The sequence below is a fragment of the Gopherus evgoodei genome, chromosome 4, assembly GCF_007399415.2.
Source record: "Gopherus evgoodei ecotype Sinaloan lineage chromosome 4, rGopEvg1_v1.p, whole genome shotgun sequence".
In the NCBI taxonomy this organism is placed as follows: domain Eukaryota; kingdom Metazoa; phylum Chordata; order Testudines; family Testudinidae; genus Gopherus; species Gopherus evgoodei.
The window spans coordinates 105980723-106003299 of record NC_044325.1 but is presented as its reverse complement, the minus strand read 5'-3'; the positions used below and the strand labels follow the sequence as shown (position 1 = coordinate 106003299).

Below are 22577 nucleotides of genomic sequence, written 5' to 3'. Positions count from 1 at the left end.
CCAACTTTTGCAAGGATGCAAAAATTCTGGCTGTCACAAGATGTTGGGGGGGGAGATTCCTCAACATAATGCTCTGTAGCTTACAAGCAGCTGTGCTAAACTGGAAGCCTAGAATCCCCAACTCTTCTAGACTGGTGCTCATATTTCTGTGTTCTTCACTACCCTTATTATGAGCCAAGGTCTCATACTGCAATGGTGGGAAGTAACTATCATTTACCTATTTCACAAGTAAGGTAAATCAGAGCTTGCACAAGATCACTTCAGCCAGAGCTTGGAACAGAATCTAGTTCTCTAATATAAAAGAACCAAGGCTGATCTACTTTGCCACACAATCTTTTGAAATCAAATTAGATACTTCTGTAACCAACATGAACAAAAAGACGGTTACTCACCTTTGTAACTGTTGTTCTTTGAGATGTGTTGCTCATATCCATTCCAAGTAGGTGTGGCTCATATCCATTCCAAGTAGGTGTGCGCGTGCCGCGTGCACGTCCATCGGAAGATTTTTACCCTAGCAACACTTGGTGGGTCGGCTGGGCGCCCCCGGCGTGGTGCCGCTACGGCACCGAATATATACCCCTGCCGACCTGTCCGCTCCTCAGTTCCTTCTTGCCGGCTACTCCGACAGTGGGGAAGGAGGGCGGGTTTTGGAATGGATATGAGCAACACATCTCGAAGAACAACAGTTACAAAGGTGAGTAACAGTCTTTTTTTCTTCGAGTGCTTGCTCATATCCATTCCAAGTAGGTGAATCCCAAGCCTTACCTAGGTGGTGGGGTCGGAGTGAGATACTGCAGTGTGTAGAACTGCAGAGCCGAAGGCTGCGTCCTCTCTGGATTGTTGCACCAGGGCATAGTGGGAAGTGAAGGTATGTACTGAAGACCACGCAGCTGCTCGACATATCTCCTGGATGGGAACTTGAGCTAGGAAGGCGGCCGAAGAGGCCTGAGCCCTTGTGGAATGGGCGGTAATATGCCCCGGAGAGGCATGAGCTAGGTCATAGCAAGTACGTATGCACGCCGTTATCCATGATGAAATTCTCTGAGAAGAGATGGGTAGGCCTTTCATCCGATCTGCCACTGCCACAAAAAGTTGGGCGTTTTGCGGAAGGGTCTCGTCCGCTCAATGTAGAAGGCGAGCGCCCTACGGACGTCGAGGGAATGCAATTGCTGTTCTCTATGAGATATATGCGGTTTGGGAAAGAAGATCGAGAGGAATATGTCCTGGTTGAGATGGAAGGCCGAGACTACTTTAGGGAGGAACACCAGATGCGGACGTAATTGCACTGTGTCTTTGTGGAACACCGTGTATGGTGGGTCCACCATCAGAGCCCGAAGCTCAGAGACTCTCCTAGCCGATGTGATGGCTACAAGGAAGGCTGTTTTCCACGATAAATACAGGCGCGAGCAGGTCACCAGTGGCTTGAATGGAGGAGTCATAAGTCTCATCAGGACCAAGCTGAGGTCCCAGGAAGGGGCGGGGCATCGCACTAGGGGGTATAGACGCTCCAAACCTTTGAGGAACCTCGAGACCATAGGGTGGGAGAAGGCAGAGTAAGTACCTTCTCCAGGATGGAAAAGTAGAGATAGCCGCCAAGTGCACTCGCAATGATGAGATAGTGAGACCTTGTTGTTTAAGGTACCAGAGGTAGTCCAATATAGTGGGAATGGGAACCTTCGTGGGTGATGTATTTTGTGCTTGACACCAGCAAAAAAAATGCTTCCACTTGGCCAAGTACGTAGATCGGGTGGAAGGTTTTCTGCTGCCCAGGAGTACTTCTTGCACTGGGGCAGAGCAACATAACTCCGACTGGGTTAACCATGCAGAAGCCACACTGTGAGATGGAGGGATTGCAGGTCCGGGTGGTGAAGCCTGCCGTGGTCCTGCGTTATAAGATCCTGATGCGGGGGCAGAGGGATCGGTTTGGCTATCGAGTGGTCCAGCAACGTGGTGTACCAGTGCTGTTGGGGCCACGCAGGGGCGATCAGGATCAGGCGAGCCCTGTCCCTGCGGAGCTTTAAAAGAACCTTGTGCACCCATGGGAAGGGTGGAAAGGCGTACAGCAGCTGGTCCTTCCATGAGATTAGGAAGGCATCCGATATCGAGCCGGGGGCTAGACCTTGGAAGGAGCAGAACTTCTGGCACTTCCTGTTGTCGCGGGAAGCGAAGAGGTCTATATGGGGAAAGCCCCACTTCTGGAAGATGGAATATAGGACGTCTGGGTGAAGCGACCACTCGTGAGACCGAAAGGATCTGCTGAGATGGTCTGCCAGGGTGTTCCAAACTCCCAGAAGGAACGATGCTACAAGGTCTATTGAGTAGGCTATGCAAAATTCCCACAATTGGATCGCCTCCTGACAAAGGGGGGAGGATCGAGTCCCGCCCTGCTTGTTGATGTAGTGCATGGCCGTTGTGTTGTCGGTAAGCACTGAAACACAACGACCTTGCAGGTGTTGTAGGAATGTCTGGCACGCCAGGCGGACTGCTCTCAGCTCCCGGATGTTTGTGTGCAATGCTAGCTCTTGAGGTGACCAGAGGCCTTGCGTGCGACAATGGTCTAGATGAGCCCCCCAGCCGAGAGACGACGCGTCCGTCGTTAGGGACACCGAGGGCTGCCTCAGATGGAACAGCAGTCCCGCACAAACCAGAGAGGGTGTTAGCCACCAATTGAGGGAGTTTAAGATGCTCTGAGGAATGGTGACCACCATATCTATGGTATCTCTGGCTGGACGGTACACTGAGGCGAGCCAGGTTTCAAGGGGACACATGCGTAGTTTTGCGTGCTTGGTTACAAAGGTACATGCGGCCATGTGACCAAGGAGGCTCAGACAGGTGCGAGCCGAGGTCGTCGGAAAGGTTTGGAGGCTTTTTATAACGGAGACTAGTGCCTGAAACCGGGGCGGAGGCAGGCAGGCTCTTGCGAGTTTAGAGTCCAGAATGGCCCCTATGAATTCTATTCTTTGAGAGGGTACGAGAGTGGACTTCTCTCGATTGATCATCAGGCCCAGTCTCTCGAAGAGGTCCGTGATGATGGCTATGTGCCGGGTGACCTGTGCCTCGGAGGTCCCTCGAATAAGCCAGTCGTCTAGGTAAGGAAACACATGTATTCGCCGATGACGGAGGAAGGCGGCCACTACCGCCATGCACTTTGTAAAGACACGAGGGGCCGTGGAGAGGCCAAACAGAAGGACCGCAAACTGGAAATGTTTGCAGTGCACCATAAACCGTAGGTACCGTCTGTGCGGGGGGTAAATAGCGATATGGAAATATGCATCCTTCCTGTTGAGAGCAGCGTACCAGTCTCCGGGATCCAAGGAAGGGATAATGGTCCCCAGGGATGCCATGCGGAACTTCAACTTCTTCAGAAACATGTTGAGTCCTCTCAGGTCCAGGATGGGTCAAAGACCTCCCTTTGCTTTGGGGATTATGAAATATCGGGAGTAAAATCCCCTGCCCCTTAATTCCTCCGGTACCTCCTCTATAGCTCCGATTGAGAGGAGCGTGCGAACCTCCTGCCAGAGGAATTGCTCGTGAGAGGGGTCCCTGAAGAGGGACGGGGGGGTGAGAGGGAGGGGGCGAAATAAATTGGAGGTGGTATCCAAATTCCACCATGCGTAGGACCCAGCGATCTGAGGTTAACTGGGACCACGCAGGGAGGAAGGAGGAAAGGCGGTTGGAAAACTGAAGGGGATCCTGGGAAAGGACTGGTGCTCTGCTCTCGGGTGCACCTTCAAAAGTTCACTTTCGGGCCCAGCGCTGGTTTGGCGGGACCGGTATTGTGTCCACCTTGGGACCCAGATTGTCGCCTGCGGTTCCCGCGACTGCACCTCCTGCCAAAGTCTTGACGTGGTCTGGGCCGGGGGGTAAGGGCACTGGGGTTGGCTACGGAAGGACCTGCGCTGGGTCTGTGGGGTTTGCATCCCGAGGGAACGCATGATCACCTGATTGTCTTTAAGACTCTGTAGCCTGGGGTCCGTCTTCTGGGAGAAAAGGCCCTGGCCCTCAAACGGCAGATCCTGGATGGTGTGTTGCAGTTCAGGAGGTAGACCTGACACTTGCAGCCACGAGATCCTCCTCATAGTAATTCCTGAGGCCATGGTTCTGGCTGCCAAATCCGCAGCGTCGAGGGAGGCCTGCACGGACGTTCGCGCCACCTTCTTTCCTTCCTCGAGAAGGGCTTGGAATTCCTGGTGGGAGTCTGGTGGGACCAGCTCAGTGAACTTACCCACCGACTGCCAGGTGTTATAGTTATATCTGCTGAGCAGGGCCTGTTGGTTCGCCACCCTGAGTTGGAGGCCCCCTGCAGAGTAGACTTTACGTCCCAATAGGTCCATCCGCCTAGCCTCCCGTGATTTTGGGGCGAGGGCTTGCTGGCCATGGTGTTCTCGCTCATTGACGGATTGAACCACCAGGGAGCATGGAGGAGGATGGGTATATAGGTATTCATACCCTTTGGAGGATACCATATACTTCCTTTCCACTCCTCTGGCCGTAGGAGGGACAGACGCTGGGGATTGCCAGATTGTGTCCACTTTGGCTTGGATAGAGCGTATAAACGGCAAAGCTACGCGGGTTGGGGCATCCACCGACAGTATGTCTACCACCGGGTCCTCCTCCACCTGGAGACTGACTTGCCGCAAAAGATCCTGGTGAGCTCGGAGGTCGATAGGGGGTGGGCCCGAGGAGGATGTACCGGCCACTGCCTTGTCGGGTGAAGAGGAGGATGACAGACTCGGTACCAGTGGTTCCTGGAGGGACTCTTGGTCCGGAGGTACGTCAGGGTCCGGGAGGGCCTGAAGGTCCGGTACCTGAGGGGAGTGATCTGCACCCGCTGGAGGGGGGCAGCTAACAGTGGCCTCTGGTGCGTGATGTTCCGACGTGGCGGAAAATGATGGTATCGTGGGCTCCCCTTGGGCCTGGTGATAAGCCCAAGGCATCCAAAAGGACCACTGATGAAGATCTTGGTCTGGACCTTGAGCCTCATGGAGAACCTGGTTGTGCGCCTCTGAATCAGGATAGGCAGCACTATCCGCGTGCGATGACTCAGACGCGTGCCTTGATGGCCATGGCAGAGCGGAGGCTGTTTGAGGGTAAGCCCTGTCTCTAGGGTACCGTATGTCGTGCCGCACTGGGGAGCAGTACCGGGATCCGTATCAGTACCAAAAGCGTGATCGGGACCTGCGACCGGCGCGGTGCCAGGAGGTCGACCGGGATCTGGACGCTCTGTGATGAGAGCGGCTCCGGTGTGAACGGTGCTGGGAGCTGGACCAGTGCCTGGAATATCGGTCCAGAGAGCGGGACCTCGAGTGGTGCCGCGAGTGTGACCGGTACCGGGCAGGAGATCAGTACCGGGACTGCGAGCGGCGCCTGGATCTGGAGCGATGGCGAGATCGAGAGCACTGACGGGATCTCGATCTTGAGTGCTGTCTGCCTGAGGTGCCAATGGAAGGTGGTCTTACCATGGCCGGCTTGCCTGTCGATTGAATAACCCGCACCGGCAGTATCGGGGGTTGAGGCAGAGCATGCTCCGTTAAGGCAATAAGTTCCCTCATCGTAGCAAATGTCTCTGGCGTAGTGGGAACGAAAAGCTCTACCGAGGCATGTGCCGGGGAGCTGTCACACACCGGACTCATCGGCTCTTGCACTGCCGGAATCAACGGTGCGGAGGTTGTTGGCGCTGCGGCAGTTGGTGGTGCCAGGCAGCTCGACTTAGATTGTTGCTCAGACTGTGGTGCAGATAGTGAGGCCGCAGGAGCTTTAAGCTTCTTGGCACATGGGGAGAGGGAGTGGTGCCGGGCCGGTTTCTGTGCCGGTGATGGTTGGTGCTGAGCTGTCTTCGCGGTGCCGGTGCTCTCCAGTGTTGATGAGGCACTTCTCCCCGGCGCGGACTGTCAGGCAGGTGGTGCCGAAGGTGGAGGAGTGAGGGCTGCCTCCATTAGGAGCGGCTTAAGGCAAAAGTCCCGGTCCTTTTTCATCCGCAGCTTGAACGATTTGCAGATCCGGCACTTATCTGCAAGGTGGGAGTCCCCCAAGCACTTGAGGCAAGAGTCGTGGGGGTCTCCCGTGGGCATCGGCCAGCAGCAGGCAGAGCACGGTTTGAAACCTGGTGAGCCAGGCATGGACCTGGGCACAGGGAGAGGGAAAGGGCTAATCCTCGACCCTCTGAACGATATACACTAACTACGTTTACAAAAATATATTAACTAGAACTACAGAAAATAAACTATATACACAGTAAGTATTAGAACAAGCGAAAAGCTAGGGAGGTGGAGATCAGCTAAGCTGTGGTCCACTGTTCCAACAACCGACACAGGCGGTAAGAAGGAACTGAGGAGCGGACGGGTCAGCAGGGGTATATATTCGGTGCCATAGCGGTGCCACACCAGGGGGCGCCCAGCCGACCCACCGAGTATTGCTAGGGTAAAAATCTTCCTACGAACGTGCACACGGCGTGCACACCCCTACTTGGAATGGATATGAGCAAGCACTCGAAGAAGAACCATGGCTCTGAGCAGCAAGAATACTCTGAGACAGTAGTAAACCAACAGAACTGACACCAAGTGTGCAACCTCTATCCCAAATATTTGTGAGACCCAATGGCAATGTGTTGGTTGCATCAACCTGTATGAGCTGATCCACATAAAGGACAGTAGCATGCTTTGCCTCTCACCAGTTATACCACCTCTCCTATAGCTGATGGTCTGTGCGGGGGATCTGAGGCTTGTGGGTTTAAATCCTTCTAATGACCCAGGAGGAGGTGAAAAAAAGATACATATATGTATAAAAGTTAGTGTAAAGGACACTGGAGTAATTATAGAGAATTACAATTGTTTTATTGTACAGTAGAATTATATTGCAAAGGATATTTACAAGTGAATTTGGATGTTGCATTTTTAGTGTTTATATTTTGGTTAATGGGAGCCCCCTCTTAAGAAAAGGGTGCAGCAGACAGGTTTTTTTGAGACTAAGAGCAACATGTGGGAGATTTTGCCCACATGCTGAGTGGAAGACTTTGCCTGTGTAAATTCAAACAAACAAGTTAGAACAATAAATACATCTTTCCAGAAAGCAAGCTTCATTCTCAAGTGATGTAATGTTAGTGATTATGAAGAATGGATGCGTTGGGGAACTGTTAATGAGGTACAGATCCTTTCAACTGTAGATCACCAGTCTCAATCTTGTTCAGCTCAGCAGGGATTAAAAGTTGTTCCCATTAAACGGATATTTGAAAGCCTCCCATATATTAGAGGAGTTGAGCCAGTCCCAGTTTCAGCTCCCACATCACTAATTTACCATCAGGCTTTACACTAGATTGTAAGATCTTGGGGGCAGGAATGTTCTCTTAACTTTGTGTTTGTTTAGTCCTACAGAGAAGACATACAACTATATTGTAGTTTTAAAAAACATTCTTTATAAATAGACTGAGTGAAATATATTGATATGAAAGAAAACAATGTTTTTTCTCATTATCTCAGATTAGAAAAGCTCATAAAAATGGTAAGTAAGATGCAGAATCCAAGTATCAGATATGACTGCTACATACTTTAAAAGTATGGGAATCAGTATTCACTGTTGTTAAAGGTGTAGAAAGAGCTAGAAGGGTGAACAGACGCTAGAATTCACAGCTACTAAAAAAAGCCTATCAGATTTACACAATTTAGACTATATACTAGAAGTGACTGAAAATTTTCCAAACTATGTTTCATTAGAAAATACTGATTCATAGAACAAAATGATTTGCTAAATCTAGTATAGATTCAATGAAGTTTTTGTCAAACACCACTATCCCACCTAGCTCCAGGGACAGAGAAGGGTGTTCGGACTCCCTGCCTCTAAAGCTCCAGGGAACATCACTTTTTCTTTGGCTCCCAGAGGGTGGATGGCTAGTGGGAAGACAGAACAGCCAGGCCCTCTGCCTCTTTGGCAGTGGGTCTGGAAGGCTCTTCTCAATGTCAGTGAAATCAATAAGAACATTCCCTTAGGGTGGCCAGAAGCCAAAAAAAATCCATTTAGGCTCCCCAAAATGGAATTTTTCTTATTTCTGCAAACATTTTCTCTGCTTTAACATTTTGCAAAACTTCAAAAATTTTCACAGGAAGGGCTCCCCCGTTTTGATCAGCTCTACTATACACCCCCTAGAACAGAGGTGGGCAAACTATGGCCCGCAGGTCACATCTGGCCCACAGGACCCTCCTGCCCGGCCCCCGAGCTCCTGGCCCAGGAGGCTGGCTCCACCCCCTCCCCCCCAGCCTCAACTCGCTGCACCACTGGTGCAATGTTCTGGGCGGTGAGCTCTTGCAGAGCCGCGGCCTGTCCTGGCGCTCTGGGTGGCATGGCTGTAGCGCCGTCAGCCATCGGTGCTCCAGGCAGCATGGTAAAGGGGCAGGGAGCTGGGGGGGAGGGGTTGGATAGAGGGCAGGGGAGTTTGGGGTGGAGGTCAGGGGGTGGGGCAGTCAGAGGACAGGGAACAGGGGGTTGAATGGGGGCAGAGGTCCCAGGGGAGCTTTCAGGAATGGGGGGGGTAAATGAGGCGGTGGGGGGCAGTCAGGGGCAGATGTTCTAGGGGCAGTCAAGGACAGGGAGGGTTGGATGTGGCAGGGATCCCGGGGGGGGGCATCAGAAGGTGAAATGCAGGGGGGGTTGGAAAGGGGTGGGGGCCAGGCCACGCCTAGCTGTTTGGGGAGGCGCAGCCTCCCATAACCCGCCCTCCATACAATTTCAGAAACCCAATGTGGCTCTCAGGTCAAAAAGTTTGCCCACCCCTGCCCTAGAAAGCTAAAATGGATAGTTCATTATCTATAATCTTTTAAGAATGTATTAATATTATTATTTAGCTATTTTTTCAAGAACCTAAATGAAACTCATGAGACCTTGTGAGTACAACTCTGCTTTTGAATTTAGTATACATATTTAGCTGCATATCGATCATATATATATATATATACACACACACACACACATGGTATGTATGCATAGGAGTATATGAAAACAATTATTTTAATCAGAATGCAGTAGTCTCTGTAGAATACTTTCAGACATACAGATTGATATTCTGTGCTTTTACAAACTTGCTAAAATGGCATTATTTTATTTTCCAACTAGCAACATTTAGCATACTGACATCAAATCACTGCTGCTGTTAATATTTTGATTACTGTATTATCCATTGTGCATTGCCATTGGTCAGATGTAAGTTCCAAATGTACTTGCAAATGTAAGTTCCAAATCTACTCTCCCAATGGCTGAAACTTCACAACACTGGAAAACCCCCAGGCCATAGTCAGGAGATGGGATAGCTAGCAGCAAGGAGAATAAGATCCAGCAGTTAAAGTGAAAAACCAGTGGCCAAGACACAATCCAGAAGACATAACAAATCCAACATTTATAACAGCTACCAAAATAAGGACAGGAAAGCTGGTAGTGCCAGAAGACAATATAATACTGTAAAAAAATACCACAGAACAGGCAGTGCCATTATATCATCTGACTAAGAGCAACTTTGTCTGGACAAAGTAATATCCTAAAGCAGGAGTTCTCAAACTGGGGGTTGGGACCCCTCAGGGGGTCATGAGGTTATTACATGGGGGATTGCGAGTTGTCAGCTTCTACCCCAAACCCCACTTTGCCTCCAGCATTTATAATAGTATTAAATATATTAAAAAGTGTTCTTAATTTATAAAGGCAGGGGTTTGTACTCAGAGGCTTGTTATGTGAAAGGGGTCACCAGTACAAAAGTTTGAGCACCACTGCCCTAGAGCGTTTGAATCACTGAAGGATGGACATCTAAATCACGTTGTGCTTAAATTCTCAGATCCATTCCCTGCATTTGTAGTAACCTGTGACGCCTCCGAGATTGTCGTCAGATTTGCACTTTAACAAACTGATGAGCTTGGTAGGCCCAGACCAGTGATTTTTGGAGGTTGCAAATTAAACAAGAGGAAAATGTAGTATTCCACTACAGAACTGGAGTTTTGGGTTACTGTGTCAGAACTGGAGTGTCAAGGCCTATCATCCCTATTTATGAGGTATGCAATTCATGGTGTACACAGACCACAGTGCCCTATAGTGACTCCTTACAAAGAACAACTCAATGTTTGTGGAGAAGGATTTACAACCTGTCAGAATACACATTCACAGTTCACCATAAACCTGGAAAGCAAAATGTGGTTACGTATGCTCTCAGTTTCAACTAGACGGGGAAAGTTATAGTACAGGCAGATTAGTGCAGACAGCACCTCCCCTAGTAGATGGTTCTCTATCTTTATCTTGGGGAAGGGTCGAGTAGAAGTTCTGTCCTGCCTGTGTATGCTGGAATTGGTACTTGCAGTGTTTCACTAAATGCCTGTGACCCTAAAAGCAAGTATTGCAGCACTATTTCCACTGTACAGCCATGACTGTAACATTAACAACCACTTATAAAGTTCAGTTCAGTCATTTTAGTTAGATTGAATTTCGTGCTCTTTTATTACACGTGGAATGCTATCTCTTGAAGTAGAAACTTGGAAGTGTGGCACTCAAACAGAGAGTGAGGCTTGTCAAACAAGGGTAGGAAAAGCATTTTACTAAGACAACCTTCTGCTGAAACATATGCTCTTCAGACCCACAGGATTATGCAAGACTTGGAGAACCACTGTTTCATGATCAGTTATCAGAAATGTTGCACCATCCAACTGTAACAACTCATTTGTCTGGGACCTCTGTTTTGACAAAGAACTGTTTTTGGTCTGTTGCTCAAAAAAAGATTCCAGAAGATGCAGAATTTAATTGAGAACTTCCTGAGCACCCAAGTCTTATCTCAATGGTGATTCAAATTAGTACACGATAAAAGCCACTTTCACACACAGAAAATGACAACATAACCCAGGTGGCAAGGTGGCCACAGCATAAAGGCCTAAAATAATGAAGTAAGAGATTGTGATCTGCTACTCCTGGAATGTCAGGATCTGTCAAGGTCACATGTATCCAAGGTAAAAACAAGGAGGCTCACTTGGCTAAGCAGATGCATGAGAACTAAAAATAAAATGATTTTCATTAAGTTACCAAAGATTTGGTTAATAAAACTGGGCTGGAAACTGTTTTCCGGTCTCTAGAATATTTTTGAGAGTTCAAAAACTTTCTGTGCTTAATTGGGACAAAAAGTTAAAATCTTGAACATTTTAAATTTTAAAAAGGGAAAAGCTTTTCAGTTTGGATCAATTGAAACATTTTGTTTCAATAATTTACAAATGTTTTGTTTTCTTGGTAGCTTAACTTTTTATATGAAAAGTCATTTCAAATTTGAAAACCAGATTTTTTTTGTTTTGACATTTTGACAATTATGAAAAAAATTCAAGTTGGGAGATTTGTTGAAGCTGACACCGATTCACAAACAGTTTTCAGTTTACATGAATTAGATTTTTCAATGACAAATGATTCAAAAATTCCTGACCAGCTCTAGTGGTTACTCCCTTCCGAGAACATCTTCATTAACTGATTCAAGAAAAAAGTTATCAAAGTTTTGCTCCTGGCACTAGCACACTAGTGCTTGGAGAGCAGATACACTGATAGCCCTCTGACTGATCTTCTGGCTTATGCCCTTCCTCTTTAAATCTGATTGCCATGGTAGCCATGAAGACAAGAGAGTATCAAGCAACAGTAATACTGATCATCTTATATTGATCTACATACCTACGGTTCCACAGACTTCTTCAGATGTTCATTTGCCAGACTTCTGGGATGTTATTTACCAGGGCACCTTTAATCATCCAGAATTCAATGATGGTAGTACCAGCCCAGCGTAGACCCTATGTATGTATTCTGCTTACTAGCCCACGCTGAAGTCCATGCTGTGCTGTGTTTTCAATGCTTTGTTACTGTACCAGCTGGATTCAAGATGGCTCTGGTAGGCTAGCCTATGTACAGCTTTTTCTATGTAGGCATACCCACTAACTTAACACTTCAAAACCTGTTTCGTTGTGAGGGGGAGTTTGCCAGCATGGTGAACAAGTGCAGGTCTGGACCAAACTCCACAGATCCCAAGGATCCACAAGGAGGCTATTTCCCCCACTGGCACTGAGTCACCCAGCATGGGTCTCCTGCATCCCTCTTTCCCCACACCCCATCCTACTCCCTTGCTGCCATGGGCAGTCCTGGGACTTTTTTCCCTCTTAAAACATGAATCACCACAGGTCGGGGGGAGGGGGTATTATTTTTCCTCCCTAAACTCAACAAGCGCAAAAAGAGAACAATATGCAACTTCCACATTCTCCCCTCCCCCAGCCTTTCCACTCTTCCCTAGCCTCCCCAAACGCATGGAGAGGCCTCTGTGGGAAGTGAGAGATACTGCAGAGGAGGATTCCATCCCTCCCTTTCAGCCAGAAGAGGGAAATCTGTAGGATATGGAACTCTCCACACCATTTTTTCCTGTCTTAAGTTGCTATCTTTTCACATAGGATGCTATAATGTGTGTCTTTTCAACATCTCATAATAAAAGGTGGATCTTACTGCTTTAATATCTTTATTACACATCTGACCATTAATAGGAAAGTCTTGAAGTGTGATTAGTTTATTTTTAATCCTTTCAAATAATAATAATAATACTTTTCAAATTTGGGGTGCTCAAGGGCAGTAAAACAATAATTTTATCCTTTTTACTTTGGGGGAGGGAAGATATTTTTGCCATTTTCTATCTTTCTCCAGAAAGTCCTGGCTACAATTCCATGACATAGGAGCCAGATGTTTGCCAGTAAGTAGGGGTTGGCAGTTTCAAAGGGAGTTAGATTAGATCATCACAAGGCCCCTTCTGGTCTTCATGTTTCTGGATGAAATTCTGGTCCTGTTGAAGTCAATGGCAAAACACCTACTGACTTCAAATAGGCCAGGATACTACTCTGTACATCTAGGTCTGATTAATCTGTGAACAAAAGTATTGCCAAGCTTAAAATGAACAAAGGTATTGCCAATATTAGGCCTCTGCTTTGCAAAGGTAAAAAGGGCAAGCTTTGCAGAAGTAAGCTACGACTTGTAGTCAAAATGGCTGCAACCAGATAACACAGTATGCTGACTCCTATAGAGCGAGATAAGTTGTGCCCCGGGGCACAGCTTGTCTAAACCACATTTAAAACAACTGGCTACAAGGAAATAAGTAAGCATAAATTATATGGCAAAGCAACACAAGGAGATAAGTAATCATAAATTATACAGCCAAAGCGACAACGCTAACCACATTAAAGATTTGGCTGACTCTAATTGGTTGGTCTGTTTTAAGACACAGCCAACAGATCAGATAAAAAGTATGAAGGCACAGGACTGTGTGTGTGTTTCGGTCATAAAGGAAACCTGATCCACATCCTGTGAGCCGAAGGGACATGCACTTCTCAACTGTCTGTACCTGGCCCATGCAGAAAATGGCTGACTGAAGGGTAACATATTTTCAGACGAATGCAGGGTACGTTTATGGAGCAAAGAAGTCTAGCTGCATGCAGTATAAGTTTATGGAGTAAAGAAGTCTGGTTGCTCGAGCTGAATTGATCTCAAGTTTGTATCGATACTATAGTGTTAAGAATAGTGGTAAGTAGCTGCTGAATAATGACTTTACATGTACTTGTGCTTGTCTTCAGTATAACTTGCCATTTATATTAATCCTTATTCAGTGCTAGTCTTTATTCTTGCTTTTCTTATTTTGTCTGTGTTGCCTTTATAGTCGAAAGTCATTAAAAACCTTTTTTGAGGAATAATCAGTAGTTTTAGTTTTTCTTATACGGGTACTACTCAACCTCATTACATCTGTGTTGGGTGGTGGGAAGCAGCAATCACCCAGGGCCCAGTTAGGGTCCTGACGCATGCCTCCTCCTTCCTTTATCTCCGCACTAGGTATGAGCGCAACTATAAAAATCTGTGGGCAATATCCTTTTCTCAAGTTCCACAAAAGCAACTTTATATTTCAGCAGTTTGTAAAACACACATATTTGACACCTTACCAAACACAGTCTATGGATTTAGATACTTAGAAGCAAAGTTGCACTATATTTAAATATTAGATCTCTCTATACGTTTATTCCATTCAATATACATTACATACAAAAAAAATCACCAGTTTCCCATTCTATAGACATTTACACTGGTTGGCTTATGCAGACAGTATTGCAATGGCACATTCAAGAAGTTTTTCAAAGATCTGCTGGATTTGATAAATATTCAGTGTTTGAATGTGATCACACAATCCTAAGAGAATATAATAGTATTTTTATTAATCTGACTTTTTCACACACTTGTTTATAACTTGGATACTATAAATCTATGATTACAAATGCATTTTACTCCACTGTACTTGCAGGATGGATGGTCCAAAGGTTAGGGCCCTTGCTTAGGAAATGGGAAACCTAGGTTCAATTCTCTGTTCTGCCTATGTGATTCTAGGTAAGTCACTTAGCATCTCTAATGGGAACAGTGCTTCTCTACCTTATAGAGATGTTGTAAGGGAAAAATACATTAAAAGATAGTAAAGACCCTTGAGATCTCTGATGAAGAACCAGCCATTATTATTTTCATTATGATGATGTAGGACTTCTCCAGGAGTGTTGCCACTGAGGTTTTTTTCCTTAAACAAGTACAATAAAAAATTGGCTTCAGAATGTAACACATAGTACAAAGGATTATTTGGACTTGCCAAACATATTTAGAAAAACAAAGGTACTTCAAAGTCTGGATTTACCATCCCTGATTCTTCCCTTTAAGAATGCTATTTTTGTTGTTCTATGAAACTGCTTAGCATAACAACAACAAATCTTATTCAACTGAGCTTCATTGAAAAGATAAATATCTGTATATACGAAGTAAAACAAGTCCCTCAGTTGTTCAGGACAATCTCATTTTTACATTGGAACCATTAAGCAGAGCTACATTTATGTTAAATAGTTTAATCTTAGGTATTTTTAGTTTGAGATGTTTAATTTACTAATTAAATAAAGAAATATTATCCTAATGTATTTCAGTTACTAGAAACACGCTGACTGCAGCAGAGGATATAGGTCTCATTCAAAAAGAGAAACTTATCTCAGTGAAACAGTATTCTTGGCTCACGAGCCAAGCATATCAGCACCTATTCAAATCAATTAATTATCGTACAGTCAGGTACATACTGCTTGCAGATGGCATATATTGCTACTGTCTTATCTTTCAACTTTAAAATATTTAAGAACTATGATTTTTTTTTCAGATTACTGTTCAATTTATCCATGGTAATTATTCTAGTTTGATTAAAATATTCTGAAAAATTTACTGAAGATAGAAAAATAAAAAAATAATATTGATACATACCCATGTCACTTTCCATTATATGATCACTGTGAATTTGCTGAAACCCAGGAATGGGCCGTGTTGTGAGATACCATACTGCATGAAGAACATCTGTGGCATGTACACGATTGTGATCTAAAAATCAACAAAGTATTCAGAAACTACAAGTTCTTTCTACTGTTTTCTCTAAGTATTATGGGAGGAGCTGAACTCCCATATTTAGGTTGCCTAATAGTTTCCATTATAAAAGATTCTTGTGACTTTTTTTTTTTTGGTTGAGAAACTAACATCTCCATTGTTTGTAGCAGGCCTTTGAAATTTGGTAAGCACAAAGCTCTACAGAAATTCCTTTTGCTTCTTCCATTAACTTCCATTCAGATCTGGCTGAGCTATAAACTGTCAGATTGTCATTTCTCTTCTCTTACTTGCATTCCTAAGGACAATTTTGGCAGCATGTCAAAATAATAATTGAACATTAATATTCTAAGGATCCAGGCCCACATAAAGGAAAATAAGAGGCCATGCTTGACGTTTACAATTTTTATATTTTTTAAAACTACCCTTTGAATTTAAAAATAAATTAATCCATGAACATCACAATATTAAATAAAATTCACCAGCACAATGATTTATATTTAAACAACTTTAAAGCTATGGACAAATATTACCAAAAGCAGGAAATATAAAAAGGTTGAAAAATAGAAACAGTGGAATTGTCATACCAACAGTAGACTAATGGTCCACTTAGCCAAGTACTCTGTCTGATACACACAAATGCAAGAAGCTCCAAAATGGGAAATTATTAAATGGCTAACTCACAGGGAAAGTTTCTTTCTAATCTTTTTAGACAGAGTTGGCTTATGCCCTGAAGCTTGAGTGTTTATATCTCTTCCAAACTTTTTCTAAGTCTACCAAATATAATAGTTAATGTTCTCACAATCTCTATCTCCTTGATTTGCATCCTTCTAAGTTTTGGTCTAAATGTTATTATTGTTATTACTATTATTATTATTATTATTATTATTACTATAGCACTTAAGAGTCCTAGTCATGGACCAAGACTCCATTGTGTAATCTTGTGGCAATGAGTTCCACAGGCTAATTGTGCTTATTATAAACTTTTATCCATTTCAAACTTGTTGCCTTTGTCCTTATTTTGTTTAGCACTTACCTAACTGCTTTTGGTTTCTATTTTATTTTCTGTAAAGGATCAAAGATGTTATAGAACATGTAATAAACTATTTTGAAACCAGTAAGAATTCCAGCCTCTGATTTATTTTGACACTGTCAAAATAAAAATCTAGTCAGTTGTAAAAACAAACAAAAAAACAGAACAAAAACCAACTCTCTCCCCAAACCAGTTACCTACTTGCCTTAACTGTAGATGTGTGTACCTCGTGTACAATTGTTGGAGATTTTTCCTTCAACAGTACCCACCACTCAGCATGATTGTCCTCTGATGTCTCACGTCACTGCACATAGGTAATAAAGGGCCATGTTGGCCTCAACCCTCTTTAGTCCCTTCCTACCAGAAAGACTCCAATAGAGAGGGGAAGAAAAGCGGGTTGTGGAATGGACAAGTGTAGCACATCTCAAAGAACAAAAGTTATGGAAAGGTAGGTAACTGTTTTTTCTTCAAGTGATTGCTCATGTCCATTCCATTGTAGGAGACTCACAGGCAGTTTGAGATAGAGGTGGGTTTAGACTCTACTTGAATAGGGATTGTAGAGACTACCTGTCAAAATCAGACATTATCTCTAGACAGATGAGCAATGGCATAGCAGGAGGTAAACGTGTGGATCGAAAACCAGGTTGCCATCTTACAAATGTCCAGGATGGACACACAAGCTAGAAAGGCCACAGAAACTACATGTGATCTAATCGAGGGAGCCACCACTTTAGTTGGAGGTTCCATATCAGCCAAACAGTAGCATAAATGAATATAGCCAGAAATCCAGGAGAATATTCTCTGAGTGGCCCTTTACTCTGTCTGAAATCATGACAAATAGCAGTGAGGATGACCTGAAAGGCCTAGTCCAATCCAGATTTAAAAAACCAAAGATCTTCTAACATCTAGAGAATGGAGTCTCTCTTCCCACCTACTTGAATGAGGCTTTGGAAAGAAAGCTGGTACGTAAATGTTTTGATTAATGTGAAATTCAGAAACTACCTTAGTCAGGAACTTTGGATGAGGTTGAAGGAAAACCCTGTCCTTGAAGAATGTTGTATAAGGAGGATCCAACACTAAGGCTCGCAATTCTCTTACTCTCCTGGCTGAGGTAATAGCGACGAAGAATACCACTTTCATAGATAGGTGTAATAGGGAACAAGTTGCTAGTGGCTCAAAGGGGGGAAACCATCAACTCCGTTTGAACCAAATTCAAGTTCCATTGTGGAATCAGGCTGTTGATCTGTGGGTATAATCTGTCCAAACCTTTTAGAAATCTGATGGATTTAGGGGTTTGATCAGTTATAACACTGGATAATGGAAAGCTAAGATAGCTGCCAGGTTGACTCTGATGGAACTATAGGCTAGTCCTTGTTTCAGGAGCAGGAGATAGTCCAGGATATGGGGAATTGAAGCTTGGGCTCTGTGGACACTTATTTGCATAGACCAAATGGAGAATCTCTTCCATTTAGCAAGTTAAGTAGACCAAGTAGAAGGCTTCCTACTGTTTAGGAGAATTTCCTGTACTCCTTTAGTGTAATCTCATTCTGAGGATGTCAACTATGAAGCATTCACTCTGTCAGGTGGAGGGCCAGTAAACTGGGATGGAGGAGGCGGCCCTTGTTCTGAGAGATCATGTCCGCATCTCTCAGAAGCGACAGAGGGGAGCTGTCCAATAGAGTTGAAAACCAATGTTGATGAGGCCACGCTGGGGCTATTAGTATAATGTAAGCACAGTCTTGCTTGAGTTTGGACAAGACCTTGGCAAGAGAAGACCTGGAGAAAAGGCATATAGCATGCCTTTTTAAAAAGGTCAAAAGGAAAGTATCTGTCAGAGACCACAGGCTGTCCCCCACGTGGAAACAAAAAAGATGATTTTTTCCTTTTTGTTACAAACAGGTCCACTTGGAGAGTTCCCTGCCACTGGAAAATGGCCTTAGGCACATCTGGACAAAGGGTCCACTTGTGGTGACCTGCAAACGATGTGGTCAGGTGGTCTGCCAGAGTGTTTTGGACCTCTAGAAGGTAAGCCACTTTCAGGTTGATGGATACAAACTGGCCAGCAACAACTTTAGGCTTGAAATTAGACAAAAGTTTCTAATCATTAGAGGAGTAAAGTTCTCGAACAGCCTTCCAAGGAGAGCAATGGGGGCAAAAAAACCTAACTGGCTTTAAGACTGACCTTGATAAGTTTATGGAACAGATGGTATGAGGAGACTGTCTACAATGGCATGTAGCCAATCTGCGACTGATAGCAGCAAATATCTGGGGATGGAATAGCAGCAAATGGCTGGGGATGGGACACCAGATGGAGAGGGCTACAGAGAATAATACAGAGATACTACAGAGAATTCTTTCCCAGCTGTCTGGCTGGTGGGTCTTGCCAACATGCTCAGAGTCTAACTGATTGCCATATTTGGGGTTGGGAAGGAATTTTCTGCCAGGTCAAATTGGCAGAGACCCTGGGTTTTTTTCACCTTCCTCTGCAGCATGGGGCACAGTTCACTTGCAGGTTTAAACTAGTGTAAATGGTGGATTATCTTTACTCCTGAGGAGATAATGCACCAAAAATGTAAAATTCTGCACACAACAACATTTTAAAATTCAGGCTCCAGCATGGCAGTGGAAAGCACCTGCCACTATCTTTATCAAGGTGGGAGATCACCGTGCAGCCCACCCCCTCCCTCGGAACACAGAATTGGCTGTGAGGCTGCACCCAATCCTGACAGTGCAAGGGCTGAGCCTGCCTCAGAAACACCCCTGGGCCACTGCACCAGGCTCACTAGGCATGGGCAGGTAGGCTCAGCCCAACAGGTTCCAAGTGTGGAGGGACTTAGTGTGGGGGGATCCAGGTGTGATGTGAGATGGTTCTGTGTGGGACAATCTGGGTGTGGGTGGCTCAGTGGGGGTTCCAGGTGTGGGGAGGATCTGGATGCACAGATGCAGGACGACAGGATTCTAAAGGAAGGTGAAGGTTGTTGCAGCTCAGCAGTGGGGGGATGGGCTCAGCATGGGGAGGGGGCCTGGGTGTGAGGGACTCAGATAGGAGAATAGACTTGATGGGGTGGGAGTCTGGATGGAGCTGGCCAGTAGTCAGTAGGGTGGAGATCTGGATTTGAGGCGCTCACTGGGGTGGTTCAGGTGCAGGGGAGTGGGGCTCATCAGGGTGGGGGTTTGAGTGTGGGGTGGCAGTCCAGGTGCAGGGTGGGGTGGGGCTTGGCGAGGGGGTCTGGCGAAGAGGGATTCAGCATGCAGAGGGTGGGCTCAGAGGCGGGTTCCGGGTGCAGGAGAGCTCTGGATGCAGGGGATGGGCGTTCGGGTGTAGGGTACTCAGTTGGAGGGGTGTCTGGATGCAGGGAGGGTGAGGTTCAGTGGCGGGGGGTCTAGGTATGGGGGTGTCCAGATGTATGGGAGTTGGATGGGCAGGGGAGCAGCTCCCAGTATAGCGACCCCTTCCCCTACAGCTCAGCGATAGGAAGAGGGGGTGGAGCTTCTTGCAGCCAGGGTAGTTTTCTGGGAGTGACTCCGGCTGTTCCTTGCAGGGGAAGAGGGTGTCCCGTGCTCCCCTGACCACAGCCCAGCCAGGACTAGCAGCTGAACCCGGTGCAGGGTAGGAGCTGATGGCCAGGGTGTTCCCAGCCCTGCCTCCCACATCCCCCAGAAGTGATTTACCTCTCCATCAGATGCTCGAGGCACATGAAACAATGCACCCATGTTGCTGGGGAGGGGCATATGACCCATCAGAAAGTCATTTTTCTGCAAGGAAGCAAAGAAATCTGTAGGGGACATGAATTCTATGCACACGCAGTGGCACACAATTCCCCCAGGGGTATTGTCATGATTTGAAGACTTCAGGAACTCAGCTAGAGGTTATTACAGGAGTGGGTGGCTGAGGTTCTGTGGCCTGCAATGTGCAGGAGGTCAGCAGTTGACCATGATGGTCCTTTCTGACCTTAAAGTCTGAGTCTCTGACCTGGCTATGCAGAAGTTCCAAAACAAGATCGCCTCTAGGTATAACTTCATCAACTGGGCTCCCCACTGTTTGTTTACATAAAACATAGCTGCTGTGTTATCTGCAAGCACTAACAAATTCCACCCTGTGATATGCAGGAGGAATGTCATGCAAGCTGAACAGCTGGCCTACAGCTTCCTAATATTTATATGGAGATCTAGATCTTGTGAAGACCAAAGCCCCTGAGTCTGAAGGGGGCCTAAGTGAGCCCCTGGATCCAATGCATTTGTGACTAAGGTGAATGTCTGTTAAGCAGGAGCAAATGGGCCTTCTCCACAAACATTTGATAGGTCTAGCCACTGGTCTGGGGAGGACAAGATTCGATCAGGCACCTGAACCATGCTGTCCATATGATGGTGTGCTGGAGAATACAATGAGGTGAGCAAACTCTGTAGCTCTCTGAAGTGCATTCAGGGATGTTGGACCATGTAAGAGCACACCACCATGTGCCCTAGATGTCTGAGGCAATACTGAATTGTAGTCAAAGCATGTGTCTTTAGATCTAGTGCAATGAGCTACATTACTTGCAAACTCCGCAACGGCAGGAACACCCTGGCCTGTACAGAGTAGAGTCCAGGACTGCCGCAATGAATTCTATTTTTTGAACTGGAGTCAGGATAGATTTCTCTGTATTGATTAAAGCCCTTGTATTTGAAAAATTGACTGGATAGCAGCTATTCTGGAGAGTACTTGATACCTGGATAGGCCTCTCACTGGCCAGTCGTCTAGGTAAGGGAACACATGGATTACCGACATTCCCAGGAACGCTGCTGCTATTGACATGCATTTTGTGAACATGCGAGGTGTTGCTGACAGACCAAAAGGCAGAATTGGTAGTGGGAACATAACTCTGAGGAATTTTCTGTGTCTTTGATGAATTGACATATGAAAGTAAACGTCCCTTAAATTGAGAGCACTGTACCAGTACCTGTCTCCGAGGAGGGGATAACAGAAGCCAGAGTAGCCATCCAGAATTTCGTTTTCTTCAGAAACTTATTAAATTGCCTTAGAGCTAAACTAGGCCTGAACCTCTCCCCCCTTTGACCCTGGGATTAGAAAGTATTGGGAATAGAATCTCCTTCCTTGGGAAGGTATGAGAACATCCTCTATGGTTCCCATGAGGAGTACAGACTGGACCTCCTGTAGCAGCAGGTTCTCATGAAAGTGGTCCCTGAAGAGGGACTGGCAACGGGGATAGAAATAAATTAAAGGGTGTATATCAGTTCCACCATGCTTAGGACATACTGATTCATGGTAATAAAGGAGGGATAGGCAGTTGGCAAAAATAGGGTAAGGGAAAGATGGTACTCTGGAAAGTGGTAGGCTGCTGTCGACCAACAGGTCAAAATGTTTGCTTTGAAGATATGATTTGCCTAGAAACAGCAGCTGTAGAGGAGGAGGGAGGTGGAGGATTTCTCTTATAACTTCTATGCGTCTTTCTTGACAGGTCTTGTTCTCTGAGCTATGAGAGGGTGGAAGCACTTGGACTGCTGTGGATAGAATGGTTCTCTCGTCATTGCTGGTGTACAAATTCCCAGTGACTTAAGGGTCACCCTTGAATACTTAAGGCTATGAAGTCTCTCGTCCATCTTTTCAGAGAAGAACAAGGGACCTTAGAATGGGAGGTCTTGTACAGTATACTTCACCTCTGGCGCCAAGACCTGGTGACTGCAGCCAAGAGAAGCCATAGCTCAAACCACAGAGTCCGCCACATCTGGGCTCGCCTGTAAAGCTGGCCTGAGAACTAATTTGCCCTCATCTACCAGAGGAGAGAACTCCTGCTTATCATCATCCAGAAGTTTGTCTTTAAACTTCAGGATGTTATCCCACAGGCTAAAATCATATTAACCGAGAAGAGGCTGCTGTTTCACAATTCTCAGTTGTAAACCTGCTGTGGAATAAATCTTCCTAAGAGATTCAGCTTCCTTGTTTCTTTGCCTTTCAGGGTTGAGGCTTGATGTCCCTGTCTCTCCTTTATGTTTGCAGCAGACATTACCAGGGAACCAGGATGTAGGTGGTTGTAAATATTTTCATATCCCTGGAAAGGGACATATCATCTCCTGTCCACCCTTTTAGCAGTGGGAAGAAGGGAGGATGAAGTCCTGCCATAAACACTTAATG

The 22577-nt window shown here is 45.8% G+C and overlaps 1 protein-coding gene across 2 annotated transcripts in view; it reads right to left on the bottom strand.

The window, feature by feature from the left end:
- Nucleotides 1–22577, bottom strand: part of PDE3B (phosphodiesterase 3B) — a 289004-nt gene that overhangs the window by 20584 nt on the left and 245843 nt on the right. The window contains exon 11 of one of the 2 annotated variants that reach the window (XM_030560452.1): nucleotides 15298–15411. The exons of the other annotated variant lie outside the window; for it this stretch is intronic. Coding sequence (XP_030416312.1) covers nucleotides 15298–15411 — 114 coding nt within the window. The remainder of the gene's footprint in view (nucleotides 1–15297; nucleotides 15412–22577) is intronic. 2 annotated transcript variants of the gene reach the window in all.